Raw genomic sequence first — 23,537 nt, 5'->3', positions numbered from 1 at the left:
AAACAATATGAGAGTAACTGTGATTAGTTTGTATTTGGAGGGGGAACAGCTATATATGTAATCTGATCTGTGATCATGTAAGAAACAGTTCTTGTAAAAAATATAAAATATGTCATTAAATTACTGAAGTACACAGCTTCAATGTAAGTTGCCGCAAAACCACCAGCCACAGGCAACGGACGAGCATGGCTTCTTTTACGACATCAGCACCATGGACAGGGATAAATGCTACATGGAGATGGGGGTGGGAGGCTGCCAGGGGTCCTGAAATGTCTCCTGTGACCTTCATATGACCAGCATCAAGCCCGCTTGTCATGTAGCTTCATTAACCCTTGACGCCCCTGTGGTCCTGCTCGTCAGTCGCAGTTCTCGCGATGAGAGGAACGGGCAGCGGCAGTGTTGGCATTGGCACGACACTGTCACGTGACTCGGCGAAAGGGCGGGGCGCGGCCGCAAATGATAAATAAATAAATAAGAAAACCCGAGGTGGAAACCAATACGAAAAGAAGACGCCGTCTCCTTCCCACTGTTTTGAAGCGTGCTTCCCCCCTTTTTAGCGGGGAGGGGTCGCAGCACACGTCCGGGGGAATAGTGGAGAAGGAGGAACAGAAAAAGCGTTGCTCTGGATGGGGATGCTGTCATCCTGGACCTGATGTTCCTCCGATCAAATAAGAACTGCTGGGAGGAGGATTAAGCAGGAGGCCGGGGTTGGAAGATTGAGGGGAATAGGAGCGGGGGTGGGAGGGGGGTGGGGTGTTCAAGAGCATCCTTCGAGAGGAGCATTCTGTCTCACGGGCTGAACATTTACGACAGAAGGTGATCTTTTCATTTCGGTATTCACACTCGAAATATTGGCTTTATAATTTTTCCAAAGACGCACCTACTGATCTCTGACTTCCACCATTGTTATGTAATAGAATTGTGTGTGGCTTCGAGGGTGACACCTGGGATTACTGGAGGAGCTCCTATTCATCTTTTTTAGTGGAGGAGGGAGAGGTAGGACCACTCTAACGCTGAGGGTGGACTTCACTCCACTACTGAAAGGAGAAGATGTCGGGTCAGACGCTAACGGACCGCATCGCTGCGGCCCAGTATGGTTTGACTGGATCGGAGGTGTCCCGAGCTGTGTGTAAATCCACCACGCATGAACAAACGCCCCCAAAGAAAAAACACCTGGAATGTGAGTACATTAATGTCTGTCCATCACCTGCAATGTGTATTTAGGCTTTGCACCAAAGCCACAGTATTAGCTTCCCCCATGCAGAATGCCTTGTGTCATAATCACGTGGTTCTATTGTACAGCATTTTAAGTTGGAGATGTCTTTCGCTTGAAGGTTAGGCCATGATAACAGAAAAGCCGGTATGGTATGATAGTACTATAGCCAACATATTTTTTTTCAGTGCAGCTCATGGTATGGTGCCCAAAGCTGGTGTGGTTGCAGTTGAATCATTGGAATTGTTTAACAGGATGTCACTATAGTTGAAAATTGAGGGATGGTCTCTCGTTGGTGTTGCTCCAAAAAGGTGCTGGTGGATTTAAACTATTCCCACTAAAGCCAGTAATCATCGAGGAATTTAATATTCAGGTTTTTTTAATGTGGGATTATGCAATAGTTGGAGAAAAAGCCAGAACTGCTCATATGTGAAGTGGAAATGCTAACCAGCACCACTTATACCAGTCTGCTTGAGCATATTCTAGCGCCACCTTTGATAAATTAAGTGCTTTCCCATAATACATTTACACAACTGTACAATGTACAACATAAGGAAACACACCAGTCATCATGATGCAGATTTATGGAACATTTATGCCATCATTTTAAATGTCACATATAGTGACATCTATATACAATGACATTCATCCAGTGGCGGGCCTTCAAGGCCTTCTGCTGGCCTAAGAAATATCTGAATCATATATTATATTTTGTCCATCAATACTTATTAAATAATTCCAAATTGTCTGTTAGCTTCCTTTCATTGCTTTCCCCCCTGGTTGCACTGCTTCCAGATGTGTGTTTTCAAAATGAAGCATTTAACCAATCACATTTCAGGTATTATTTGTTGCCAGGGTCAGAAATCTGCCCCAAGCCCTTCACAATCATTTCTGCGGGCTCTGCTGCATTAAACAAGCGTCGATAAGACTGTTGCTTTAACCAATCAGATTTCGAGTTGCCAACACCACAATGCCTTGTCGCAAGCGTAGGGATACGTCATTGCCTTCTCGCTGGCGTAGGTATACGTCATCGCTTTCACTAACTTTGATTGGCTGGTGATAGAGTAGGCGGGCCAAAGCTACCAAACTGTATCTGGAGCGAGCTGCACAAGCAAATATATTGTTGTGTTGATTTAAAGCCATTTTCAAGACGGACATTTCAAGAGAAAAAAGCTGGACATCATTAAGGAAGGTCGGACAACTCCAAAGCAAGCAAATCTGTCACAACCGGCAACGAACATTTTCAGCACTAAATCGAATAAAAACGTATGCCAGAAATACAACAGGACAGGCTCGACTTTCAGCATTAGCTTCGATGGCGATAGAAAAGAAGGAAGAAAGAAAGGAGGATGGATATTGTGTACAGTTAAAAAGGATTTTTGGTGAGTAAAATATGGCAATATTCCTAAATAATATTTTAATTGTATGAGTTTATTATTGATTATTTTTTATGTGATGCAGCTGTAGATGCAGTAGAGGTTTTATACCCATAAAATAGTTTTTGAGGGTTGGATTGAAGGCGTCACTAGAAAATGCACGGACCGCCGCTGCATTCATCAAATGACGTACATTAACAAAAACATTTCATAAAAAGACTACTGCAAATTGGGCGGTCCAGCGGCTTGAGTGGTTAGCGCGTTGGCCTCACAGTGGGGGACCTTCTCCAGGTACTCCGGTTTCCTCCCACATTCCATATACATGCATGGTAGGCTGATTGGACAGTCTAAATTGCCCCCAGGTGAGTGTGAGTGTGAATGGTTGTTTGTCTCCTTGTGCCCTGCGATTGGCTGGCCACCAATTCAAACTGTCCCCGGCCTCTGGCCCAAAGTCAGCTGGGATAAGCTCCAGCACCCCCTGTGACACTAGTGAGGATGAAGCAGTTCAGAAAATTTGATGAGAAAATGAGAGACTACTGTAAATGTATCTGTTTTATAATACAGAAAAGATGACAGCCTCCCAACTTAATGAAACGCAGTTTAGTGTATGCCAAATGTGATTAGTCTACAGTTGCATCTATGAATTTACACTTCTAAGTAATGTGCTTTGAACAACATGTAATGTGTGGAGAAGGGCTATATAATCATCCAGGTATGCTAATCTGACAGGGCCCCTGGTTCAATCTTCTGACTGCCTAAAACTCTTTGTTTTGTTTTACACGGTTCTTTTCAGTGGGAATTTGAAAAACAGACCCCCTAACATTACTATTAGTACTTATTACTTATAGTATTACTTTTGACCTCACAGCAAGAGTGAAACATCTGCCTCGCTTAATCTTCCTCCAAAAAAACAAAACAATCGAACCACAGGCAAAATTTCATTTTTTTTGCCATGGTGCAACACAAGTATGAACAATTGCCTCACAAAAGATATTCTTACATAGGTATACTAGTCGATAAAATGTATACTAAAGTGAGCAGTATTAAAACAATAAGCCTAGGAAATGCCCCAAAAAAACTTGGATTAATGTAGAGAAATCACTCTCTTAATCAAAGTGTCAAACTCAGAAGCAAAAGCAAAATAATGAACGGCAGTGAGTCAGCACACAGCAAATTTGACTTGCCAAAACCAAACAGTTTGTTGATGCGACTACCACCCAGAAACTGCATACTTTACATAAACTCTGTTGTTGGAACACATTTTGTTAAAAGGAAGACTATAGATATACTGTAAATTCAACTAAGAAAAAGTGTGAGGCACACCATTCTACTTTTTGTTGTAAGACAGAAAACATTCGGGTGTCATGTCAAACAAAAATATGATACCAGAGAAGTCAAATTGTGGTTATATAGCACAAAATATCATAGCAATCCTCCCAGATACCCATATGCATTCCATGAACTTTGGGAAATATAGGGGTGACAATTGTATTATGTTCATTTTGTCTTCTTGTGGTTATCTATGTTTTGACCAGTTCGTTTATAACAGACAATGGTGTTTTAGGTCGTTTTGTTTCATCGTATTACTTCGGCCTTCATCAAAGTGTGACTGGTATAATTGTGTTGCGCCTTAATCAGCTTTTCTGGACTTTAATATACATCACACAGACAATGGACACATTAAAATAAAAGTACACAGGAAACCCACACATACTGACCAATACCTCCTTTGGACATCTGAACATCCCACCATCCATAAATTGTCAGTTGCATGAACGCACCACAATAATCTCGGACCCGGACGACAGAACACATGAGGAAAAACAATGTCAACTTTGCAAGTGATATAATTTTCCAAATGAAACTCAATGATATCTGTTATAAGTCTAACCAAATGTTCAAAATGTAAATATAAATAAAGTAAATAATAATAATATGAATGAATATGTTTTAATGTTAGTTATCAAGGTCATTTTTGGAAGGTAAAGTTTTTTTTGCAATGATTTTTGATAGACAATAATAATCTAGAAAATTCATATAGCATGTAAACACTGTTGTCAAATAATGTGTTCCAACAGTTATCTTGATTTATTTATTTGTTTGTTTGTTTATATTTTCTAATTTAGATCTGCATCTTTAGGGTGTGTATAAATGAATAATATTATCTCACATCTCCAAGCAATATTCACCTTTCTATTGGAAATTATTATTTCATAGCAACAGTCTTTTGTTTTCTGGTATGCAATATGCATGAATATGTTCAGATGAGATGCGTTTAGACGAAAATAAAAGGCTGTGACTGTGGGGATCTTTGCAAATACAAAAAGTGTAAAACTGTTAAAATAAAAAGAGGATTCTGAAGTAATACCCAAGTCAAAGTTCAATTTAACAAGAGTAATATCAGTAGAACACTTTTAATTTTTTTTGTCACGGAAGGGACATCAACATCATATACAAAGGGACCTGTAATAAATGTGTTGAAATGTTTCAATAATCAGAGCAGTTTTAGTAAGTATAAACAGGAACAGAATTTAAAAACTATATATTTTTTTACAGCCATCTCCACGTACTGGCAATCCAAGTAGCCCCTCTAATTCCCTTTAGATTTGGAATAAAAATCATAATGTTACTACTCTTTTCAATTAACTTTACAGTGATTCAGTGTTGCACATTGTTGCCATCTTTTCAAATGAAATGCATTTGAATGAGAATTTGAGAGATTATATCATCTAGCATCAATCCTGACAATTGCCTTACTTCCCGCTAACAGTAATGATTTTTTTGGTACAGTTTGTGGCATTTTTTTAGCAATTTCATAGTTGTTCTTTCTTGTAGTATGTCATCTCTGTCACTCCTTCATTACATTGAGCGTAGGAATATGGGCAGTGGTTGGTCCAGTGTTCATCTAACTGTCTCTCTGTACTGTCAAGTAGTGTGTGGGTGTTCACTATCCTCCCAACAGTGTGTCTCCCGATTAATGAGCTGAGAGCACCGTCTCGGAGCTGATATACAGTACAACCATTATCTTCTCTTGTTACTCCTTCCACTTGATATGTCATCTTCAGGCTATTTCACAAGCCTTATAAACCCATTTGTCTCATTGAAAAAAATGCTTACACTATACTATGGCAGTGTTTTTTTTCCTCTGAGATGTATTTCAGCAAAATAGAATGCTTTATGTACCTTCCATCAATTAACTGATTACTTTTAAGTTATTTTGTATTGAGAAAGGTATGTTTTGTAGTCAGTTGTCACTTATGAGTGAAGGCGTGAATGGTTTTCTGTTTCTATGTCTCCTTTAATTGTTTAGAGTCCGGTTCAGTAGCCAAGAAAGGCTTGAGCTTCATTCAGCGCTGAATAGGTGATAAAGAAAATGGATGGTGTTAATAATATATAGCTTGTTCAGACTGACTCTACAGTGAGTCAGGTAGTTGCAGACTTGCAATCAAGTATTAAACTCCATTTTGCTGCATTTACTTTAAAATGTGATTGAAGAGTCAGTTAGTTTACCCAGTTGACTAAATTCTTAACACTAAGTCGACAAATATAGACACGAAATTCGGTGGCATCAATTCGCTTAAAAGTTTAGCTGCTTGGTCTTTTCTAGTTTCCTTGTTGAAGAAAGACTGAATGTTATATTTTTATGGAAAATATTAACAGTTGGGCGACCCGGCAGCTGAGTGGTTAGCACGTTGGCCTCACAGTTCCGGGTGTCCTGGGTTTGAATCCAGGTCGCTCCTCCTGTGTGGAGTTTGGATGTTCTCCCCGGGCCTGCGTGGGTTTTCTCTGGGTACTCTGGTATTTTCTCACATTCCAAAACGATTGGCTAGCCACCAATTCAGGGTGTCGCCCGCCTCCGACCCGAAGTCAGCTTGGATAAGCTCCAGCAACCCCCACGACCCTTGTGAGGATAAGCGGTTCAGAAAGTGAATGAATGAATATTTACCAGGTGATGTAGGCGTGTGCTAAAAACCAAATGGGGGCAAAGAAAAGATACAGGGATATATATTGGGGCCTTGGTGACAATACACGTTTCGATACAAAGGCTTGCGAAGATTTTGTACATATAGTGTAGTAGATTTTTAATCATCGCAGAGCAATAGCACCAGTTAGAATCTATCCATTTTAACCTGTCCTTTATTGCCTGTTACTATTTTGCTATATAACCAGGGGATTCTAACCTTGTGCTTGTGTATGTTGTGTTTATTCAAAAATGCAGCTGGACAGAAAAGTGTTTAAGAGGACAGACAAAAAGGATAAGCAATAGGGATACAAAAACATTATTGAATATACTGTATGTATATCCTACTTAACTATAAGTAGCATTGCAAAGGTGTCATGACTTCATTTACCCAGTTTGGAAGAGATACACCGGAAGGGGAGGACAGGAAAGAGTTATTATTATTTATGTCCAACAGAGGATCAATGTCAAGACAAGTCACCTTTGAGAATGAGTTTTATTATCTATTATTCACTGTCATTGTTAGGCATGGTGCAAACAATTAGATGCCAAAATGTGTTTAATAATGCCCATTTGTGAGTCATTCATTTTCCGTACCACTTATCCTCCCAAGGGTGGCGGGGTGCTGGAGTCTATCCAAGCTAACTACGGTCACTAGGTGGGGGACACCCTGAATTGGTGACCTGCCAATCGCAGGGCACAAGGAGACAGAGAACCATTTGTGCTCAAACTCATGCCAAAGGGCAATTTAGAGTTTTCAACCATTTGTGAGCCATTCAATCTATTTTCTGTTACTGTAGGTAGAGTCAGGTATGGCTGAAATGTTATCCTGAGACATTCCTGTTTTCAATTCAATATGACTTTATAGATTTCTCTTTTTCCAGTTTTTATTATTCATCTTATCTAGAATTGTGCTCATTCCAATGTATCCCGTATTTTCACGACTATATGGCGCATCGCATTTAAAGACGCAGTGTCAGTAACGAGTGCTATTTCTGTATTTGACACATACAAGACGCATCGCATTTAAAGGCGCACCCAATAGATGATGCTGCGCTAAAGGGAATGTCAACAAAACAGTAAGCCAAACTTTTTTTAATAGATTACAAATCAGCTTTCTGACAACTCCATTCACTCCCAACATGAATAAACAACATTTTTTTTATTTTCTCCGAGGTTAAAGTATTAGTATTTTCGTGACACAGCAATAGCATAATAACTCATGTTGAACAGGTGGGCATCTCACCAAAGTCGTCATTAATCGAGTCAGTAATTTCTGCCTTCCTGAAAGCTCGGACCACAGTTGAAACTTCCACTGGGAATGACGACAAACATAGAATTAGTGTGTTACAATATTTATCCATATATATATATATATATATATATATATATATATATATATATATATATATATATATATATATATATATATATATATATTATATGTATATATATATAGTTCGCAGTCTAGCTTTGAATGCTCTGTTGACACCAACATCTAGCGGCAGGAGTTCTTTTGTAAATCCAGCCGGAATGACGGCGAGTACCAAATTAGTGTGCTCGCCGTCATACTGGGTGTATTGACAAAAGAACTATATATCCCAGCAGTCATGACGCAGTACTTTTTCTACGAGGAAAATAGTAGAGTTGGGGGCTGCTTGCCGTAGTTGTGAGAGCTGTAGAGGATGGCGTACCCTATCGACTGATTTATTGTATTTTATCGTGATAACAATTTTAGTATTGGTCCATATATAAAGCGCACTGGATTATAAGGCGCCCTGTCTATTTTGGAGAAAATGTAAGACTTTTAAGTGCGCCTTATAGTCGTGAAAATATGGTAATTTCCAAACTCCACGCCACATTAGCACAGAGCATGGTGCATTCAGGGTATTCTTTTTTCTTATCATATTTTTATCCTTGTGCATGCTCGGGAGTTAGAGGCGCTATAAATAGTGTGCTTTCATGGTCCATTCATGTGTAACTCACCAAAGCATCACTCATGCAGTATGACTTGTACTGTCCTTTCACATAGACTGAATCCCTACCACATATTGCAATACTGTCTTTTGATTTGATTCGATCTGTGCCTAAATAATAATTATACAATATTGCAATTTGCATGTTTAATGTGAATTTTGTCTCATTCACTGTGTTATACGTGTGAATATTTTTCATGCTAACCCAACGCGTTTTCTTTGGTCAGAGTTTGTGCCTGTGATGAACTGAATTCCACATCTGTTGTCTGGTGAGAACATGAAAACTCCACACAGGTGGACCGACCTGGATTCGAAACTAGGATCCCAGAGCTGTGAGGCCGACCCGCCGGGCCGCTTAAACCTTTCACTTTGCACATTATTATTTTTTGTCTAACTGACTAACATTTGTAATTGAACAATAAAGGCTGTGTGGACCTTGCAGGATTGAAGTTCATATAGCCATTTAATATGAATATCTTAGATGCAAAGGTGGTTAGCACGTCGGCCTCACTGTTCTGGGGTCGAGGGTTTGATCCCTGGTCGGTCCTTACTATGTGTAGTTGGCATGTTCTTCCCCGGGTTTGCGTGGGTTTCCTACCACATCCCAAAAACATGATATGAGTGTGAGCGTGAATGATTGACCGCCTCCTTGTGCCCTGCAATTGGCTGGAAACCGATTGAGGGTGTTCCCCCGCCTGGTTAGCTGGGATAGACTCCAGCCCACCTGTGATTTTTGTGAGGATAAGCGGTTCAGAAAATGAATGAAAAAAAAATCTTAGGTGCAGAAAAAATCTTCAGATATTATATAAATTTGTTGCAATTTTTGAAAAGCATTGTTTTAAACCGTTTTTTAATTTGTATTCCAGTCCACAAAGTGGCGAACTTTGATTAATGCTCCTTGTATCCGCACTCATGACACTATCATCTCATGATGAAATAATCGGTGCCAATCTGCCCGATTCAGTAAGAAGTAGAGTGAGCCACACACTAGGAAAGTGTGGGTGGATGCTTGCTGCTGACTCATCAGACCTGGCGGGGTTTTTTATGTGTGTGGTACGGGTGTGTATTTGCGAGATTACTAAAGAAGTCAGTATGCACAGCAATTCTCTCTGAATGCTAAATGTTGGTGCATTGTCTATTTGTAGGCTAGACTAAAAATGCAGCCTTGAACATATTTTGCTTTCCATAATGAGACTCCAGGGTGTATCCTACCTGACACAGGATGAGTGGGGGAAAAATGGATGACTGGATAATCCATGTAATACATTCATTCATTCATTTTCGGAACCGTTTTATCCTCATTAGGGTCACGAGGGGTGCTGGAGCCTATCCCAGCTAACACCGGGCCAGAGGCGGGGGATACCCCGAATCGGTGGCCAGACGATCGCAGGGCACAAGGAGACGGACAACCATGCACACTAACACCCATACATAGGGGTAATTTAGAATGTCCAATCAGCCTACCATGCATGGTTTTGGAATGTGGGAGGAAACCGGAGTACCCGGAGGAAACCCACGAAGGCCTGGGGAGAACATGCAAACCCCACACAGGTGGACCGATCTGGATTTGAACCCAGGACCCCAGAGCTGTGAGGCTGACGTGCTAACCTCTCGGCACCCAATATTATACTTCAGCATTTTTTTCATTAGAGAATGTTGCAGGTGGTTGAATCTGGGAGTTGCACATTAATGGTTGTTCATACAACAAATATGCTAGATGTTTCTTGTTCCTGATTTAGGAACTGAGACTGTGTTAATGCAGTTTCTTGTGTTTTATGCATTGGAATTTCTTATTGGGGGTGTTAATGACATGTTTCATAAGTGAACAAAGCAACAGCTTTACTAATTCACATCAGACATTTAGGGGTTGTAGAGCAGTCATCTGAATACCTAATGATCCTGTTTATTTTATTTTTTTATTACTCATGGTTTTAATGTTTTTTATTATTCTCATTAATTACGATTTAAATAATTGATATTTTTCAAAAAATAGATCCTTCAATCATTTTGTTCAAAATTGTGTATATATATATATATGTATATTTTATTGACCATTACAAAATACATGCGGCCAACACGTCAAATGGGTTTTTAGGGCAGTGTCCGGCCCATTTTATGAAAGTGAGAAAAAAAAATCATAATTTGTGCATAAAGGCTTAACTAGAATTTATACTGCCACTGACATAATTGTACTCGTACTTGTGCTATTAATTAAAAGAAAAGATTGACCAATACAGGAAAAAGTAATGGGTATAAAAAATTGTACTTTATAAAAATAGCATACAGCAAAAACAAAACAACAGAAAAAAATCATATAGAGATTCAAACCCCAGATTTTCTGTGTGAGGAGATTTCTGGCTGTACTATGAAAGTCTTCATTAGTGTGTTTAATGTTGCATACAAGAGTGAATTTACACCGCTGTTAACTCTATTTTGGCACCTTCCTATTTGTCATGTGTTGGCGACTCCCATTTTATCCTCTTCAGAATTATGGGGTTTGTTCCCGTTGACTAAAAGGGATCCAATAGATAAAGTTCCTGTTCGACCTGCACTTTCCATTATCTAAACACTTCTCTTCTCTCATTTGCAGACCTGATCCAGGCCTCGCAGGACACCAGCGTCAACGTCCCCCAGATGGCCGATACACTGATAGAAAGGGCAGGCAATGCCAGTTGGGTGGTGGTTTTCAAGGCACTGATTACTACACACCACCTTATGGTGCATGGCAACGAGGTAACAATACACATTCTATGTACACTACCCTGGCAAGACACAAAGTGGCTCTTTTAGGGAGATAATAAATAGCGGGCGCAAACGTGCAGTTGCATTCACTCAAACTGATTGTTGATGATATGTGTGCACGACTGTAAAAGAGGGTTTTGTAATAAAAATATTGCATGTGTTAATTCAACAAAATTGACCGTGTGTACTGTTTTTTAACCCGATTAGTTGAGATCAGGAACACTGCCAAACGTCAAAAATCATATTTCGTAGCAGGTAAAGTGAATTTCTAAATTTGTGACCCTTTTTTGCTAGTAGCATTTACCAGCGACACGAACAAAAATAAAGCTCAATATTATCTTTCTAATGCTTTTCAAATAGTTTCCTTTCTTCAATAGTTAATTCTTGCGAAAAAAACAAAACACAAAAGGCAAATCAACTATTATTCACATTTTCCTTTTGCAACACCTGATGAGAAGATTCGTAGTATTTGGTACTCTGTCATATTGAGTACAATCATGCTAGAACGGACTATCACAAAAACTGAAGACACCCGCTTACCCCAACAACTTCAGCCTTTTTCATTCATTTTTATTTAAAAACACAGTTAGCACCGCGAAAGGGAACACTAAAGAGATCTGGAAAAACATTTAAAAAAAACTGGCAGGAAATACTTCAAAGCACAAACAAATAAGGGAACTACAATTGAAGGAGAAAACAATCCGTGAGCTAAGGGATATGGGTACAACTTTAAATAATTATTTTATAGACTCTGTTAAAGAACTGACGCCTAACATCCCTCAAACAGAATACAGTAATATCTCGGCATTTTGAGCTTCAACTTTCACGCCTTCACTACATCACAGATTTTTTTTCTGTGGAAATTATTTTTAAAAAAATCAAGTTCATAAAAATGTGAAAATCCACGCTAAAACTCGTAAAACAGAAGCCACTCTTGCTACTAGGACTCAGCACTGAAGAATTATTATTCTTTTTTTAATAGGGGTGACCCTACTTCGTGGTTTTTTCGATTATCGCGGCCATGTCTGGTCCACATTAACCGCGATAATCGAGGAATTACTATATCACCCACCACAACCACTAAACACCAATGAACCCATTCTTAATCTTAACATAGTTTCGCAGTTACAAGTTGAGAAAGCGGTATCTGGTCTCAAAAGCTCCAAAGCAACAGATGCGTTTAACATGGATGTAACATTTCTGAAATACCACAAAGAATCTCTCATAGCTCCATTAACCACTACTGTAAACAAATCCATAAACGAGAGTCTCTTCCCTGAACACTGGAAGTGCTCAGCTATCACACCGGTCCTGAAATCAGGGAACCCCGCAATTACAACAACTACAGACCTATAAGCATCCTTCCAGCCATCTCAAAACTCTTGGAAAAGATAGTAGTGGAGCAAATTGTGGATCACATTAACGGCAGTCCATACATCCTTTACAGGCTGTAATTCGGCGTTAGAAAACATCATTCTACTGAAATGGTTTGGTGTGGTCTTCATTGATCTTAAAAGGCATTTGACACCATCAACCACTAGATACTGCTGAATAAACTGTCTAATTTTAATTTCTCACCAAGTACGCTAAATTGGATTGAATCATACTTATCTGTAAGATCACAGTGCGTCAGGATACAAAACACAAAATCTACTTCTACTACTTACTTGCACATTGTGACAATGATGCGCGTGTTCTCTTTTCTTAAAGAAATTTCTACAATTCCTTTCATCGAGGAACACTTTGTTCAACCTTGCCAACTTCCTGGACAAAACAGGCTCACATGGTGGGTGTTAATTTGTGTCTCTCTCTTTTTTTTTAAATCTTCTTGACAGAAATTTGTGCTGAAACACTGAAAAGGTGCATTTTGTTACTAAAAACTTCTGCCCAAAATTTTGTGATTCGTTGGATGATAAATTCAACATTACATTTTTGAAATCCCTATTCCTTCATTTTGAGGATCTATTTATGTGTGTGCTTTCCTTAGGCTATGACATGTCCACCTTTATCAGGCGCTATAGCCGCTATCTCAATGAGAAGTCCTTCGCCTACAGACAGATGTCTTTTGATTTTGTCCGTGTCAAGAAAGGGTACAGTAACTCATTTTTTTGTCATTTCCTCATAGTGCTTCATGACTTTTTTTAATGATGTTAGTGATTCTTAGACTTGTCTTGACTTGGTCTACGACACTCGAGTTACCATATTTTCTCGCATAGATGCCATATTTGTCACTCAGAAAAATGATGAATGAATCGAGGGTACGGCTTATATGTGCACAAACTAGACTTGACATGCCCGAAACGTCATAACGCAAGACAATGCGGCCGATACGGTCATTTATTTCAAAAATAGAGAAAAGATACAGATACAACGCTTAACAAAATTAATTTTGACGTCTATGAATAAAATTCAAGAAAAAAAACGTATCATGCATAAAATAAATGGCAAGAGTGGGTACAGGATTTCATTTCAATTAAACAAGACGGCACCTTTTCACAAATCTGGTGTTTTACATGTGTAATCAATAGATTGCAGTCTGGTGCAGCTTGTTTTAGGAGAAACTTCATTGGTTAAACTGTCTGTAGTGGATTGGTTGAAACAAAAAAACAGGACCCAGAGCGAACTTTGAGGACTGGTTTGAAGGCGCCTGACATAAAGGCTTATTTTCAGACATTTTCTAATGTGTTCCACTTATCTCGGACTGTCGTTTTATTCCCATTGTGGTTTATTATTTGTAGCAATGGCACGCACCTTTTGGCTTGCTGATCCCTATATACAGTGGTACCTCGACATTCGAGTGGCCCGACATACGAGCAATTCGAGATACGAGTAAAATTTCGGGCAAATATTTATCTTGAGATACAAGACAAATTTTGATATATGACCAGACAACGGACGCGAGAGGCTGCTCATAAGAACATCATGGGCACTGTCTCTCTCCCCACAACTCCCTCGTGTAATGTCTCTGTGGTCGCAACTCCCTCGTGTAATGTCTCTGCGAGCACTGGGCGGAGCGTTGCATTTTTTCAGGGTTTTTTTCCCGTTAGTCAGTGCGAATGGTGTATATACTACTTCTCGTTGGCAAGTGGTCATGCATTACTATATTGTGAGGACATTTGTGTGCATCGTTTTGGGAATATTTTGAAGGGAATACAAAAGCAAACAATTGATAGGTTGCATGTGAAAGTCAGGGTGGAGGCGGGGCAAATAGAGCCAACCCGGCCGGGAGAAGAAAGGTATCCAAATTTAAAATTATAATTAAGTTTAGTGTAAGGTTAGATTAAATTTATTTTTTAGTGTGTCTGCATCGTAATCCAAGTTCATTTAAATTTGTTTATGTTATGTTACGAGCGCGTTGCTGTGCAAAAAGTCACCCCCCCCCTGCGAAATCCATATAATTTTAGTACTGTTAAACACATTTTAGTAATATTAAACCACTAGTTATTTGTTACTTTGTTAATAGATGGCGAATTAGAACAAATAAAAATGTTTTTCCAACCCAATATCCTGTTTTGGGTGTTTTTTCAGAGGGTTAGAACGAATTAATTTGTTTTTAGTTCATTTCTATGGGAAACGTTTGTTTGAGTTACGAGAATATCGACATACGAGCTCAGTCCCGGAACGCATTAGGCTCGTATCTCGAGGTACCACTGTACTTTATAAAAGTGATGGACACTTGCGATTATTATACTATAGTGTGGTACCTCTAGTTACGAATGTTTCTACATACAAATTTCAAAGGTTACGAAGCCCTTTTATATGCAAACTACTAATCGAATATACCTAAACAAGATCCAAGTTCCAAAATTCCCCAAAATGTCAAGACATTTCCTCTATCTGTTATTTTATTTTGAAATTGTCGCGGTAGTGTTGTAGCCTGCCTGCCAACCTCCCTACACGCTGCTAGATTGCTGAATTGTCTGTCTAACAACAACAATTTTCTTTTGACCACCATCCGTCATCATGAATTTCTAGCTGTTTTTTTTTTTAAATTAGTTTGAGTGTGGTTAAATCAATTTTCTTGTCCATGAAAACAGTGTAACCGGTGATAATTTTAATCCAAACTCTGATTGGAAGAAGGATTTTTTCTTGGTATGGTGAGGAATAAATACCTTGTCACTCTTAATCTTAAATAAACCTCTGAATGACAAAAGTAGGCTCCAATTTGAGATAATTGGTTTCAATGGCATTCTAAGATCAATTCTCTTTTCTTTCCTTTCCATGACAGTGCTGATGGAGCAATGAGGATCATGACAGTAGAGAAGTTGCTGAAAGGAATGCCAATTCTGCAGGGTCAGATTGATGCACTGCTGGATTTTGATGTGAGTCAAACCTCCAAGCTTCAGTGCGCTCTTTTGTTTTTTTTCCAGATGCCCCACCATTAAATGCATATTTGATCTCATGATTTGTATTTTTTCTCCGAAGGTACACCAACCAGAATTAACCAATGGCGTGATAAATGCCTGCTTTCTCCTACTGTTCAAAGATCTGATAAAGTTATACGCCTGCTATAATGATGGCATCATTAATCTATTAGGTACAGTATTTTTTCTCACTCGCATATGCATGATCTGCAAATGTATTTGAGTTATACCATTAAATATCATGTTGAAATGACGACCACCGGGTTATTCCTTTGTTTAATAACTATGTTTTAAACATATGTTCATTATTGACAAAAGGGGAAAAAACAACCAAGATATAATCTACAATCAGGGGTGTCAAAGTTTCGATTACATCCGGAGGGCCGTTATGTCTTCCAACTAGGCTGCCAAAATTAATCGATTAATAAATTGACAGCTTTCTCGATCGTGCTAATCGATAGATCATTTTTGGACATTCAAATTAGTACAATTTTTTGCAATTATTGATTTAAAATGAGGAAACACAGGCACTCATCATTTAATTTCTCGGGCCATACAAAATGATGTGGTGGGCCAGATTTGGCCCGCGGGCCACCACTTTGACATGTGATCTACATTATATCTATTCCAATATTGCCACCATTATGTCTTTCAGAGAAATTTTTTCAGATGAAGAGAAGCCAGTGCAAAGATGGACTGGAGATATACAAAAGATTTCTGACTCGCATGACTCGCGTATCTGAATTTTTCAAACTTGCAGAGGTATGATTTGCATACCCTACTGAGTTGTTTAGCAGTCAACACTTAATGCTTTCTGGTAAATGCTGAAATCGCATTGTTTGGCTTTTGCAGCAAGTGGGAATAGACAAAAACGACATACCTGAACTTACTCAGGTGAGTTTATTACAGATTCATCTTGACAAATGTTCTTTAAGATAGGTTTCTATAGTATGCTCATTAACAATGATGATACTTGCTGATAAAATTGCATTGTGGTTTTGTATTTACCATATTTTCACGACTATACGGCGCATCGTATTTTTAGCCGCAGTGTCAATAACGAGTGCTATTTCTGTATTTTACACACACAAAGGATGCACCGTTTTTATAGACGCAGCCAGGCATGGCAAAACATACACCAGCTTAAACATGCACGCTACACCCACACGCTAAAAACACGTTTTTAAAAAGGCAACCGAAGCAAAACTGAGTTTGGTTGTACTTTATTTAGCCATTTTACAATTTACTCATGTCATCATCACCCACAAATCCATCAAAGTCCTCATTTTCTTAGTTTTATACGTTCGTCCAGGCGGCCACAATCCATTCTCAAATAGTAGCTAGATGTATACAGGCCACAATCCATTGGGTGTATTGACAAAAGAACTACATATTCCAGCAGTTACTGCGCAGTACTTTTTCTACGGGGAAAATAGTAGAGTCGGGGGCTGCTTGCCGTAGTTGTGAGAGCTGTAGAGGATGGTGTACCCTATCGACTGATTTATTTTATTTTATCGTGATAACAATTTTAGTATTGGTCCATATATAAAGCGCACTGGATTATAAGGCGCCCTGTCTATTTTGGAGAAAATGTAAGACTTTTATGTGCGCCTTATAGTCGTGAAAATACGGTAATAAAAAGTCTAAAGTACTATGAATTACTGTACAATTTATGGTTTTTCAACAAATGTAAATTATTGCACACCATGGTACTATTTGCTCTCTCTGGGCTCACATTTTGTATTCCTCAGGCCCCAGAAAGTCTTTTGGAATCGCTGGAGACCCATCTCAACACTTTAGAAGGGAAGAAGCCGTAAGTTTTTGTTTAGTTTTAAACTTGTGTATTAAATTCAAAATGATTAACAATTAAACCCCAGACATCAATCATAGCTCTCTTAAGAATGTTTTGCACATTAAAATGCATTCACGTATCTGACAAATGATACACAACTTTAAATCAGTATGAAAAATAAATACATCTTATTAGTTTCTTTCATAAAGTACTTTCTATTTTGACACATTTATCAGTTTCTTGTGAAATTGTTAAATTAATACTGTATTTCTTCTTTCTATTTTTATTTCAACACAGAGAGGATAAGTAAGTATTGTATGGCACACATTACCAGTTTTTTTATATGCTTACATTAACTTACCTGTCAACCTTGGCCAATTGCTTCCTTTATTAATGATTGCAATTCCCCTTATTAAGCGATAGAAAAGCTGTACATATCACATAGGATGCACGCACAAGTCTGAAGTTTTCTCCAAAATGGACGGCTTTCTGACGCGCTATATTTATATAGTGAAAAGCCGGACAGGTGAAAGGGGAATGCGCGTGCGCATATCATGCTTAAAGCATGACAATACTATTAGCAGTCGTTTTTGTCTGCTACCAGTGACCGAGACGATCCGGATTAGAGCCGAAATGGGTAAAACGAGATCGGTTTTACAAAAAACATACTTTAAAAAAATCCCGTACAAAAGTTGTTACACGGCGTACACAATTTGATGATCAATAATCGTATAAAATACGGGAAAAACTTATAAGCTGACAGGTATGCATTAATTTTTAATTTTTCTACCCATTGTTGTTTTTCACTTTACAATGACTTAATGCAAAATATAAATAACCAAAAGAAATCTGCATTTTTCTTGTTTTTTAATAGTTTCACGCTCACACAAAGCTGCAAATGAACAATATACTTCCTACTCTAATGGCATCTAAGACAGTGTTATGTTACAATGACCAAGAAAAAGGAAAATTGTTCTTTATTCATTATTTTGTGATACGCTTGCACACAGACTACTTGTACAGATACTCTTCAATTGTGCAGGTGTACTAAAGAACATACAGTAATACCTTGACATGTGAGTGCCCTGACATATGAGGAATTTGAGATACGAGTAAAATTCCAAGCAAATATTTACCTTGAGATACGAGACACATTTTGAGATACAAGCATACAAGAAAACTAGCCGAGACGCGAGAGGCTGCTTATGATTTGAGCGTACCCTCTTTCTCGCAAACATCTCCCTCGTATAAAGATCTCTACGAGCACTGGGCGGAGCGTTGCATTTTTTTTCCATGAGTGGTGTACGCTTGACGGAGCTGGCTTGCCAATACGAAAGGAGTTTTTCAACAATATGCACCATCCTGAAGGACGCTATTAAGGATATCAAGCCTTCCAAAGACTAACCATAATTTCCAGGCTGCGCAGTGACATTCATAGCGAGATGGATAGCCTTCCTTTAATATGGATAAAAGATAACCAGTTAGCAGGAGATAGCGTGACCGAGTCGATAACATGCGAAAAAGCCAGCGGAATTTATACATGAATTTAAAAGCGAAGCAAGCATTTGAAAAAGGGGAGCCTTCAACACCTCCAGAACCCTTCATTTAAGTTAAATTTATGTTACGTATGTTATGTTACGAGCGCGTTGCCGTCCAACAATTCTCACTCTCTCTCTCTCTCTCTCTCTCTCTCTCTCTCCTGCGCACACCTCGCGTTGTACTGAATAATTTGTCATTTTAGTATTAAACATCACAACCACTAGTTATTTGTTACTCTGTTAGTAGATAGTGAATTAGAACCAATAAAAAATGTTTTTCAATTGTAATATCCTGTTTTTTTGTGGTTTTTTTCAGAGGGTGGGAACGAATGTATTTGAATTTAGTTCATTTCTATGGGAAACGTTGATTTGAGATACGAGTAAATCGACATATGAGCTCGGTCCCGAAACGCATTAAGCTCGTATCTCAAGGTATTACTGCACATTTAGTGTAATTTCTCAATAACACTGTCTTAGTCTTCACTTTTGCAAAGGACTATACAGTTTACATGATCTTGTCAACTCTCCAAAAAAACTTGCGTGGAATTGCAATGTGATAAAATCAATTAGTAATAACAGATTATTTTAACCACTGAATATATAAAACACATAGATGCTGTATGTTTTCTAACTTGTACAATATTATTGTTTTTACAGGTCACCCACTAAGGTAAAACACTGTTTATAACAATTAGTAGTGGACTTTATTTTTTTGCAATCTAGTAATTGGAAATTAATAATTAATTGTAATGCAACCATCATTGTTATCATTCTTTTCTTTGGCAAATCACGTGTCCTACTGTTTTATATTAAGGTAAAGGTGTGCAACATTCAAATACCAACATATTTTGCTAAATATACTTAGACTTAATTTAGGGAAGTGTAATGAAGAACGAAAGTACAACCTCATAGTCATGAATTAATGTGCTAAGTCTCGTCCAGATATTCCACCTCACTCTGTTTATTGTTTGCAAACAGGATGCAATGGCCAACAACAGCTCAGCAACTACTGCCCCACCTACTGCACCGCCCAAGCCTGCACCACCCAAGCCTGCACCTCCCGCCACAGCTGGAGGACCCCCTGCTCGCCCTGGACCACCTGCCAAACCTCCACCCCCGTCTGTCACACCCACAGCTGTCGCCCCCACCAAAACTGCCAGCAAGTTAGTCCCATTTCACACACACAAGTGCATGCACACACACACAAAAAACTAATGTTGCATTTATTCAACATAAAATGTAGGTGTGAATTGGCAGTTTCGAAAATACTCAATTTAAAAAGGCCAGTAGAGAGAAAACAGATTTATATATATTTTTAAAAACAACATTTTTTTCAAATTCTGATAGCTTAGTATTTCAAATTTAAATCTGTCAATAAAACAAATAAACAATACCGTAATCCCTCGAATATCGCAGTTAATGTTGACCAGACATGGCCGCAATAATCAAAAAATCGCAAAGTAGGGTCACCCCTATTATAACTACCTTTTTTTTTAATCAATGCTAAGTCCTTGTAGCAAGCGAAGACAGGGAAGTGGCTTCCTCTTGCGAGTTCTAGCATGGATTTTCACATTTGTATGAATTAAAAATAATAATAATAATTAATAGCAAAAAAAGAAGTAAATTCACAATAAGTGAAGTCGCGATAATAGAGTGAAGACTGTATATATACCTATTATTACTATATGTATATATGTAGGGGGCGCCCCGGGAGATGATTAGCGTGTCGGCCTCACAGTGGGGGACCTGGGTTCAAACGCTCTGGCACTGAGTCAGCTGGGATAGGCTCCAGCACCTCCCACGACCCTAGTGAGGATAAAGCAGTTCAGAAAATGAATGAATGAATATATTGGATTGGATTGGATTGGATAACTTTATTCATCCCGTATTCGGGAAATTTCATTGTCACAGTAGCAAGAGGGTCAGAATGCAGATACAGGAAAGGAATTTTAGACATAATATATGTCTGTAAGAGCGGCCCGGCAGATGAGTGGTTAGTGTGTCAGCCTCACTGTTCTGGGGTCCTGGGTTCCAACCCAGATTACTCCATCTGTGTGGAGTTTGCATGTTCTCACCGGGCCTGCGTGGGTTTCCTCAAGGTACTCTGGCTCCAGCACCCCCTGCAACCCTTGTGAGGATAAAGCGGTTCAGAAAATGAATGAATATATGTATAATAGATAATATTGTTGATTCTCTTTTTTTCCTTGATACAGTGCCCTTGATGATGGCTTCCTGTTGGACCTTGATCCAATGTCATCTTCTTCAACTGGTGGACCAGTAGCACCTTCAACTACAACAGGATGGGGAGGTGAGCAAATTGTTGTTTTATCAAATTCCCAAGACTGATTAGAAATTCATACACAGTGTTCACCTGCTGTATCGTTATCCATTGTTACCCACTCCTACTAGGTCTTGTCTGCCAATTATAAAAATTAAATACAAAGAACCAGAAAATTACCCTTTGTAAGCGATTTACATGCTTTAAAGCAGTGGTCTCCAAACTAGCGCCGCAGAGGGTGCATTTCATTCCAACTAAACAGGACACAATCTTGTTACCAATCTGGTGTCTTGCATGTGCAAGTTGATCGCAGTCAAGTGGTGCTTGTTTTAGCAGAAACCTCATTGGTTAAACTGTCTGGATCAGTTGGAACAAAAACCTGTACCCATTGCGGCTCTTTGTGGAATAGTTTGGAGACCCTTGCTTTAAAGAATGTGATCTGTATCTCATCTATCAGGACATCTTCATTGATTAGCTTGGCCATTTTAATCAGCGCTGATCGCTTCGGGCCACTGGGAAACAGCCCACCCATAGTGCTACTTGCTGGCCAACACAGCATCTGGCACACGCATAACTCATTATAAATTTAGTTTGAAGAAATTAAAGAGTGAGGTTATCATCCTGTTTTGTCTCCTTTGTTTGGATTAGGAAACTGTTTTGTAATGAAACCAAAGGACTATTTTCAGCAAAACATCCTCAGACACCAACAATATTGATTACATGATATAAAAATGACCAAAAACATTCCTGAAAGATTTTGTCTTCATTTTTACCCTAATGCCATCATCCATCAATATTCTTTGTCTTGTTGTGCAGATCTTTTGGCTGATGGTGAGTAAATCTCAATTCTTTATAGGAGCATGTTATGCACATTAATAGTGGCAGCAAAGGGCTTCTTGTTGTGATAATTTCGGCAGAGAAGAAAAACTTTTCTCTTCTCCTCCAGTAGTATTCCTTTTTTTCTCTTTTGGGTGTTTTGACTATTCTATTGATGTTTTGGTGGAATTATTCATGTAGCAACTCCTGCTGCCAGTAACAATGCTACTGAAGCTAAACAAGAAAAGAACGCGCTTGCTTCTGATGCTGCCGCTGCACCTGCAGCCACCGCTGTTACTGCCGCTTCTTTGCCAGCACCGACTTCCCTGCCTGTCTCAGCTTCTGCCACCTCAACAGTTAGGGACATCGACTTTTTTGGAGGTCAGTCACTCCAAATAGTAGGCAGCAACCATTTTTTTTCATTATTATTACTCCTTTATCCACCTATGGATAGGGCTCTTTTACATCTCATATTTGTTGCTTCTGTGCACGTAATTTCTGACATGGTTCTCCCCATCATGCAACTTGTTGTGCAGAGAAACATGATCAACCGTTAATCATATACAGCATATCCCAAAAATGTGAGTCAATATATGGATTTTACTTAATCTGCCTCACTCAAAAGTGCATTACTAATTAATCTATTATGCACAAAACATTTTGTTTCAGTTATGTTACAAATAATCATTGTTAGTATGACTCACTTTTTTAAAATATGCTGCTTTCCCTCATTTGCTAGCCGCCTCAAAAATGTCTTCAACGTATACTGACTTCTACTTTGTCTTTTTTAAAATTGTTAATCTCCAATTTAATATGAGCTCCAGCAACCCCCGCCACCCTTGCAAGGATGCGCGGTACGGAAGATAAATGAATTCCCTACTATTGACCGAGATAAACGTCTGATCCATTTGAACTGGGACCGGTGACAGAGAAATTTCACTGCCAGCCCTCCCAGTTCAAACAAACCGTTGGTCTGCCGCCATCAATAGCACACTGAAAGACGGTCATTCATTGCCAGCTCTCCGAGTTAAAATGAATGGGACTTTGTTTGCCGTCAATCGGTTGTGAATTCATTGATATCGACAGGTTCTCCCATTTATTCAAAATATCAAATTTAATGTTTTTATTGTTAAAAACACAGTCGGATGTGCACATCCAGCTGGACATAAAAGCATGAGACAGAGCTAGAGGCAGGTCGAGGACCAAGGATTATTGACCTGGATATGAACACAGACCAGCTCAGGGAAACAACACAAAACACCTGATTCCAAAAACGTGCACAGGGCAGGAAACTCAAAAACATGAAAAATAGATCATCATCGTGGTTTAGCTTTCAAAACAAAATGACAAACTGGCAACAGACTCAAACAGAGGGGTATGTAAGGGCTAGGCTAATTACACACAGGTTGATTACGAGAGGTAAGCCTGCCATGGTGAGCATAAAAAGACAGTGACCGGACGTTTGGTCGCCGGACTTTTGG

The 23,537-nt window shown here is 38.9% G+C and overlaps 1 protein-coding gene across 15 annotated transcripts in view; it reads left to right on the top strand.

The window, feature by feature from the left end:
* The first annotated feature begins 747 nt into the window (after positions 1-747).
* snap91a (synaptosome associated protein 91a) overlaps positions 748-23,537 on the top strand; it is a 38,092-nt gene continuing 15,302 nt past the window's right edge. For 12 of the 15 annotated variants that reach the window (XM_077598303.1, XM_077598295.1, XM_077598304.1 and 9 more), the window contains exons 1-15: positions 748-816; positions 918-1,180; positions 11,117-11,259; positions 12,979-13,054; positions 13,256-13,358; positions 15,497-15,590; positions 15,694-15,805; positions 16,288-16,394; positions 16,485-16,526; positions 17,384-17,445; positions 19,620-19,632; positions 19,941-20,125; positions 21,176-21,270; positions 22,057-22,071; positions 22,258-22,437. In XM_077598303.1, the coding sequence (XP_077454429.1) occupies positions 1,051-1,180; positions 11,117-11,259; positions 12,979-13,054; positions 13,256-13,358; positions 15,497-15,590; positions 15,694-15,805; positions 16,288-16,394; positions 16,485-16,526; positions 17,384-17,445; positions 19,620-19,632; positions 19,941-20,125; positions 21,176-21,270; positions 22,057-22,071; positions 22,258-22,437 (1,357 nt within the window). In that variant the 5' untranslated portion in view covers positions 748-816; positions 918-1,050. The other 3 variants (XM_077598294.1, XM_077598299.1, XM_077598306.1) reach the window with 3 other exon arrangements.

This window comes from Stigmatopora argus, chromosome 4, assembly GCF_051989625.1.
Source record: "Stigmatopora argus isolate UIUO_Sarg chromosome 4, RoL_Sarg_1.0, whole genome shotgun sequence".
Lineage (NCBI taxonomy): Eukaryota > Metazoa > Chordata > Actinopteri > Syngnathiformes > Syngnathidae > Stigmatopora > Stigmatopora argus.
This window is presented reverse-complemented; position numbering and strand designations above follow the sequence as displayed.